Genomic DNA, 7,904 nt, shown 5'->3' with positions numbered 1-7,904 from the left:
TATCGAACCAACTGCAACTGTTTCTGAAGAATTATGGGTAACCGCCCAGTATCCAGGTGAGTATAAAATGCACAGATCATTCTGTGTTGGGTTAGAATTCAAAAGTTGTTCATTTTAAATATTCAATAATTGTCTTTTTTTTGTAACCCTTTAAATGCCAAGTGTGTATGTAAACAAACCAGATTTTTTGAGACAAAAAAACACACAAAAAAAAACTTTTTATAGGGTGAGCGTATTAGGCACACTTTGCATTTCATGTTATTAAAGCTCAAATTATTTTTCACAATTTTGATTCAGTCAGAAGTGAAAAGTTGTTCATTTGTCTGATTTTTTAAAATTCTGATCCATCCACTAAACCAGGGCTGTCAAACTCATGTTAGCTCAGTTCCACATTCACCCCAACAGGATCTCCAGCGGGCCGACCAGTAAAATAATAACAGAGAAAAAAGTAAAATTAAATGATGTCAGTGTTTACGTCTATAAAGTTTCCCTCAAAATCTGAATAACATGGACAACTTGAAATGTCTTAAGAAAAACAGGTGCAATTTTAACAATATTCTGCCTCGGTTTATCAGTTTATCATTTACACGTGTGTTACAACTTAAAACGCAAAATATTTACTAACAGGCAAAATATTGGTAACATGTCATTTACTTTTCTTAAGACATTTCAGATTGTTCATATTTTTTCAGATTATTCACATTTTTTGAAAACGGAAAGTTTGTCGATGTAAACATTTTCATGTAATTTTACTTTTTTTACACTAAAACAACGAGAAAATTTGCAGTTGTCATTATATATAGGTTACTACGATAGTATTTTACTGGACTGACCCACTTGAGATTATATTTGTCTGGATGTGGAACCTGAATTAAAATGATTTTGACACTATTGATTGTTAATATCTTCAGTGTAATTTTTGCATTTCACAAATTCGTCCCAAGGGCCGGACCGGACCCTTTGGTGGTGGTGTTTGACACCTGTGCACTAAAACACTTAAACATTTGACCTAGAACCAAAAATAATAATATATATATGAACCAACACTGACATATGACAGGAGGAAAAAAAAAAAAAAAAGATCCAATTTTTATGTAGAATATTGAAAAAAACACAAACAAACAAGTTTTTAGTGTTTTCGCATCAAAAATAGAATTTGTTTCAATCACAAACATGGAATTTAAAGGGTTAAAAAAGAGGAGTTGGTGAGTATTTGGCATTTGTGTTTGTGGCTGAAGTTGATGAAATACAAAAAGTGTAAAAACAGGAAAAAAAAACCTACAAAAAAAAAAAAAAAACCTCCTGACATTACTACAGTCCTGCTCAGATTACATGTTCTCGGTGGTTCTGAAGGACGTGTGTGGGCGGGACAGCGGAGGGATGAGGGAACGCAAAAAAAACACAAACAACAGGAGGCTTTAGATTGTCAAATGGATGCATCTGCGTTCAGGCTCCGAAGCAGGTTTTGGAAGAATTCTGTGGATTTGTTTGAGAAGAACAGGTCGTGTTTGTCTTATTTCCTGCTCCGTGTTTTCACCTTCAGTTGAATATGACCGGTTCTGCGCCCCCCCCCTCACAGGGCCTCCAGCTCCTGCAGCAGCCTCTCCTTCTCCTGCCCCCCCTCCCCCTCACAGGGCCTCCAGCTCCTGCAGCAGCCTCTCCTTCTCCTGCCCCCCCTCCCCCTCACAGGGCCTCCAGCTCCTGCAGCAGCCTCTCCTTCTCCTGCCCCCCCCCCCCCTCACAGGGCCTCCAGCTCCTGCAGCAGCCTCTCCTTCTCCTGCTGCAGCTCCAGGATGCTGTGCTTGTTGTGTTCCAGTCGGTCCTCCAGCCACTGCAGCAGCGGTCCGCTCACCGCAGACATCTGGCTGCACAGGTTCTTGGTGAACACGGAGCCGTTGTGGATCTTGGTGACCGGGTCCAGGTGGGCCAGGTTGTGGATCTTGCGGTAGGTGTCCTGCTCCTCCTGACACAGGATCCTGGGCAGCTCCACGGCCGACTCCAGACAGACCTGCGACAGGACGGACAGTCAGCGGGTGTGTGGACCACCGCCGGTAACCACGGCAACGCCCACTTGAACCCAACCCTTTGATTCACACCCACATGTCCAGAGTACATGATGGTGTTTTATGTGTCCTTTGTTCTTCTAGTAACACTTTTTATGCTGCTTTTTTTTTTTTTTTAGATATTTATGTCGTCAGGGTTTTTCTTTTATATTTTAGTTTTTATACTCCTGTATATACTTTATTTATACTTTTTTATGGCACCTAGAATGACTGCACTTTTTTAATATTACTGTACCTGTACACTGGAGGATTCTGTTGGTTTCTGTAAACTGGCTTAGAGTCTGGTTTGGACCAAGTCTATATAGAAAGTGTCATGAGATAACTTTTTTGTTGTGATCTGGCGCTATATAAATAAAATTTGATTGATTGAGTGATTTGATTGGTTTTCCCCTGTAAGTCACTTTGGAAAAAAGCGTCTGCCAAATGCAAAAACAATGACAATAAAGACAATCTATTCTATTTTATTCTATTGTATTTTATTTTATTCTATTCTATTTTACTCTTTCTATGCTATTCTATTTTATTCTATTCTATTTTATTCTATTCTCTTTTATTTCATTTTATTCTATTTTATGTTATTTTACTCTACATGACTCGTTCAGGACAAAAAACGCCACAAACCTTCCATAAAAACTTCACAGATTCAGATTTTTTTGCATAAATCTCTTCAACAACTTCAGCTTCAGCTAAAACGACCAAACATTCAATCGGTTTAAGGACTTTAACGGGCAAAGTGACTATATTTGGTCATTTCCACACACATTACAGAACAGGACAGTGACATCACCAGTTCCAGTTCACCAAAAATAAGTTATTTTCCTCTTAACAAACGTTGGCTTTGAGTTGCCATGACTACCGATTACTCGTCTCAGATCGGCTGAAGTCGTACCTTTCCGATGGCCTCGCGCGGCACGACGTGGATCGGGATCTCCACGCGCTCGTACTCGGAGCCCTTGGGCGCGTGCACGGACTGGAAGCAGGTGTAGAGCACGCGGCCCGTCTTGGTGTTCTTGTCCTCGATGAAGCAGGAGAAGATGAGTCCGACGAAGCACTGGTCCAGCATCTGGTACATGGCCTGCGTGCGCACGTCCACGTGCGACGGCCACACGGTGATGTGCGGGTGCGAGTGGTACCAGCCCACCACGCGCATGGGCCGGCCCGTGGTGTCCGCGAGCCGCTCCGCCTCCGTGGACGCCGCCGACAGCTGCTCCGGGGAGATCTCCACCCGGTCCTTGCGCTTGTCGGAGCGGCGGAGGATGATGACCGAGTGGATGTGGACGATCCGGCTGAGCTCCACCTCCCCGATGCACAGGCCCATCACCTCCTCCTTCTCGGTGCTCAGCGCGTGGTTCATGCACACGAGGAAGGCGTCCGACTCCAGGTGGACCGCGCTCACCGCCATGGCCGGATCAGAACGGCTCGGCTCGGCTCGGTTCGGTCACGGCTCAGACGCAGGAAAAACAACAACAACAGCAGCGACTGACAGTGGAGCGAGCCGCCACTTCCGGTTTCACTTCCGCTTCCGTCGGCGCAACAGCAAAACACACCCGTAGAGGAACAACACAAAAGGTTCCGCTTCAATGAGATTTATAATTAGTCCCCGAAAAAAACCTGAATAATCCGAAAATAAAGACGTAATAAACGAGTATTACATCAAAAGGGGTGAAATTTGGAGAAAAAAAATTCTAAAAATATAAGAAGAGAAAAATAGTGATCGCAAGCTTTATCTCTCTCTCTCTGTCTGAATTGTGCTACTTATGTATGTTTATTAGATTTTTGTTTTTTTCTAAATTAATTTCGTCTCATTTTGTTAATTTTTCACTCATTTTGCAGTTTATTTTTTTTCTCATTTTGATGATAATGTTTGTCCATTTTTCTGTATTTTGTTAAATTTTTAAACTAATTTTCATTCATTTCATTAATCATCCATCTATCAGTCTGACATTTTTCTGTCTGTGTGTCTAATCCGAAAATAGACATAATAAATGAGTATTAGATAGATAGATAGATAGATAGATAGATAGATAGATAGATAGATAGATAGATAGATAGGCTTTATTACAGAGTCATGGTCCACATTAAGAAGCAAACAGATAAATACAAACACAATAAAAAACATAAAAACCCTCCCTACTTTCCAGAGGCAGTCATCCCAGTGTTTCCAGAACACAGATGTGTAACGTACAGCACTATAGGCAAGATTTGTCAGCAATAAAATACAGACTTTTCTAAATGTGATTCAGGCGACACATACATTTAAACATCAGATTTCTCAACACAGCACGTAATGAATTTACATGATTAGACATAAACAGTTCTCTGGCACTGGTCCATCTGGGCTTTTTCTATAAGAGTCTGAGAGCATCATTGTATTCACTGTCAGTCTGTGGAAGCTGGCCTTTTTACAGTCCATCCACAGATGTGCTGTGTACAGAGGGCCGCAGGACGCTCTGAACACAGTCAGTTTCACCTGGACAGAACAAGACCAGGATTTCACAGTATGACAGTATGTTTGCTTGTGCGTACAACATCTGGCACTGATGATACATGTCCTCGTCATCTGACAGATGACCTGTGATGATGTGACCCAGGTACTAGACAGCATTGCATACATTCAAGATTACAACATAAAGGGATGATATTTGGAGAGACAAGTCATAAAAATATAAGGAGAAAAAAGTTAGCCCAAGATCAATCAGTCTATCTGTCTTAAGACCCTTACTATAATGAAAAAAGTTACCTCAATAACACGTTAGTCACAAAATTATAACATGATTTATTGCTATTGTTGTTTGTATTTATTTATTTATTTATTTATTAAGAAAGAGTCTTAATCATTAAGGCTTAATGGAATTTAAAAGTTACGACAAATACCAAAAGTCAAAGGTTATTTTGTCAAAAACAGCACAAATCATCAATAAAATCAACAAAAATGAGTACTAAATCAACAAAATAATAAGTAAAATGAACAAAATAAAGTTAGAAACACTTATTTTCTGTTCAGTTAATGATATATTTTGCTAAAAAAAGTCCCTTTTTCTTAAATTTTCTCTGTTTTTGACAAAATAACCTTTGAATTTACTCTGAGCTTTAATGAACACCTACATAATCAGTGAATTAAATATAGAAAAATACAGGATTTACACTGGAAAATGCAAAGCGCAAAGGATAATATTATAATAAATGGTAATAAATCCCTCAGGAAAGGTGAATTGTAGAGGAAAATTCATTTGGAAACCACCACAAAAAAAACAGTTGTGGGTGTTTAAGGGTTAATGTCAAAGGTTATTTTGTCAAAAACCACAAAAATCATAGATAAAATCAACAAAAATGAATACTAAATCAACAAAATAAAAAGTAAAATAAAATAAAATAAAGTTGGAGACACTTGTTTTCTGTTCAGTTAATGATATATTTTGCTGAAAAAAGTCCCGTTTTCTTCAGTTTTCTCTGTTTTTGACAAAATAACCTTTGAATTTACTCTGAGCTTTAATGAACACCTACATAATCAGTTAATTAAATATAATAAAATATATGATTTACACTGGAAAATGCCTTTACATGTACCTGATGAGAGTGAAAACCAACAGGTGAAGAACATGAAGCACAAATCCCACATGTTCAGGTCAGTTTCAGTCAGCTGAAAAACTGATCAACAGGAGAAGACAAGGTTCAAACCAGCGACTGAAGCCACACTGACCCTGGTGGAGACACAGAGACACGACAACCACTGGAACTAAACTCCAAATACAGGACTGTAGACCTGCTGGAAGACATCTGAGTCTGTTTGAACCATCGCTTAGACTCATTTGACTGTTTCAGTCCAGTGTGTTATAGTAAAATATAAAAAACACACTTGAATTTTTATCATATTTATTATAAAACCAACTGTAAATGTTGATAATGAAACTTTCTGAGTTTATCTAAATATCCTTTCCTCTCTTTTCCATGTGTTGATCTTTTGTATTTGTTCTAGATCATTGTGTGTCCATGTTCTTCTTGTTCTTTTTGGTTCTTTGGTGTCATTTGGATCCTGTTGATAGTCTGTGTTCACTTTGTGTCTAGTTGTAGACAGAGCCGCTCATTTCACTGACAAAAACATCCATCAGCTGATTCAAATACACACACTGGATCTGTGTATGAACTGGAGAGATCTGACTATAGATTTACACATATATACAAATATACAGACATTTAGGTCAGATTTACACATATATACAAATATACAGACGTTTAGGTCAGATTTACACATATATACAAATATACAGACATTTAGGTCAGATTTACACATATATACAAATATACACACATTTAGGTCAGATTTACACATATATACAAATATACACACATTTAGGTCAGATTTACACATATATACAAATATACACACATTTAGGTCAGATTTACACATATATACAAATATACAGACATTTAGGTCAGATTTACACATATATACAAATATACAGACGTTTAGGTCAGATTTACACATATATACAAATATACAGACGTTTAAAGAAGATTTACACATATATGCAAATATACAGACATTTAGGTCATATTTACACATATATACAAATATACAGACATTTAGATCAGATTTACACATATATACAAATATACAGACATTTAGGTCAGATTTACACATATATACAAATATACACACATTTAGATCAGATTTACACATATATACAAATATACACACATTTAGATCAGATTTACACATATATACAAATATACAGACCTTTAGGTCAGATTTACACATATATACAAATATACACACATTTAGGTCAGATTTACACATATATACAAATATACACACATTTAGGTCAGATTTACACATATATACAAATATACACACATTTAGGTCAGATTTACACATATATATACAAATATACACACATTTAGGTCAGATTTACACATATATACAAATATACACACATTTAGGTCAGATTTACACATATATACAAATATACACACATTTAGGTCAGATTTACACATATATACAAATATACACACATTTAGGTCAGATTTACACATATATACAATATACAGACATTTAGATCAGATTTACACATATATACAAATATACAGACCTTTAGGTCAGATTTACACATATATACAAATATACAGACATTTAGGTCAGATTTACACATATATACAAATATACACACATTTAGGTCAGATTTACACATATATATACAAATATACACACATTTAGGTCAGATTTACACATATATACAAATATACACACATTTAGGTCAGATTTACACATATATACAAATATACACACATTTAGGTCAGATTTACACATATATACAAATATACACACATTTAGATCAGATTTACACATATATACAAATATACACACATTTAGATCAGATTTACACATATATACAAATATACAGACCTTTAGGTCAGATTTACACATATATACAAATATACACACATTTAGGTCAGATTTACACATATATACAAATATACACACATTTAGGTCAGATTTACACATATATACAAATATACACACATTTAGGTCAGATTTACACATATATACAAATATACACACATTTAGGTCAGATTTACACATATATACAAATATACACACATTTAGGTCAGATTTACACATATATACAAATATACACACATTTAGGTCAGATTTACACATATATACAAATATACAGACATTTAGATCAGATTTACACATATATACAAATATACAGACCTTTAGGTCAGATTTACACATATATACAAATATACAGACATTTAGGTCAGATTTACACATATATACAAATATACACACATTTAGGTCAGATTTACACTATATACAAATATACACACATTTAGGTC

At 36.3% G+C, this 7,904-nt stretch overlaps 1 protein-coding gene across 1 annotated transcript; it reads right to left on the bottom strand.

Annotated features, from left to right (window-relative positions):
• Window positions 1–1,719: 1,719 nt before the first annotated feature.
• On the bottom strand, window positions 1,720–3,663 carry LOC115416706 (lys-63-specific deubiquitinase BRCC36). The gene is made up of 2 exons (XM_030130555.1): window positions 2,953–3,663; window positions 1,720–2,008 (listed from the first exon to the last, which is right to left on the bottom strand). The coding sequence occupies exons 1-2, from the start codon at window positions 3,463–3,465 to the stop codon at window positions 1,739–1,741; spliced, it is 783 nt and encodes a 260-aa protein (XP_029986415.1). The 5' UTR covers window positions 3,466–3,663; the 3' UTR covers window positions 1,720–1,738.
• Window positions 3,664–7,904: the final 4,241 nt, after the last annotated feature.

The sequence above is a fragment of the Sphaeramia orbicularis genome, unplaced genomic scaffold (genome assembly GCF_902148855.1).
Source record: "Sphaeramia orbicularis unplaced genomic scaffold, fSphaOr1.1, whole genome shotgun sequence".
In the NCBI taxonomy this organism is placed as follows: domain Eukaryota; kingdom Metazoa; phylum Chordata; class Actinopteri; order Kurtiformes; family Apogonidae; genus Sphaeramia; species Sphaeramia orbicularis.
This window is presented reverse-complemented; position numbering and strand designations above follow the sequence as displayed.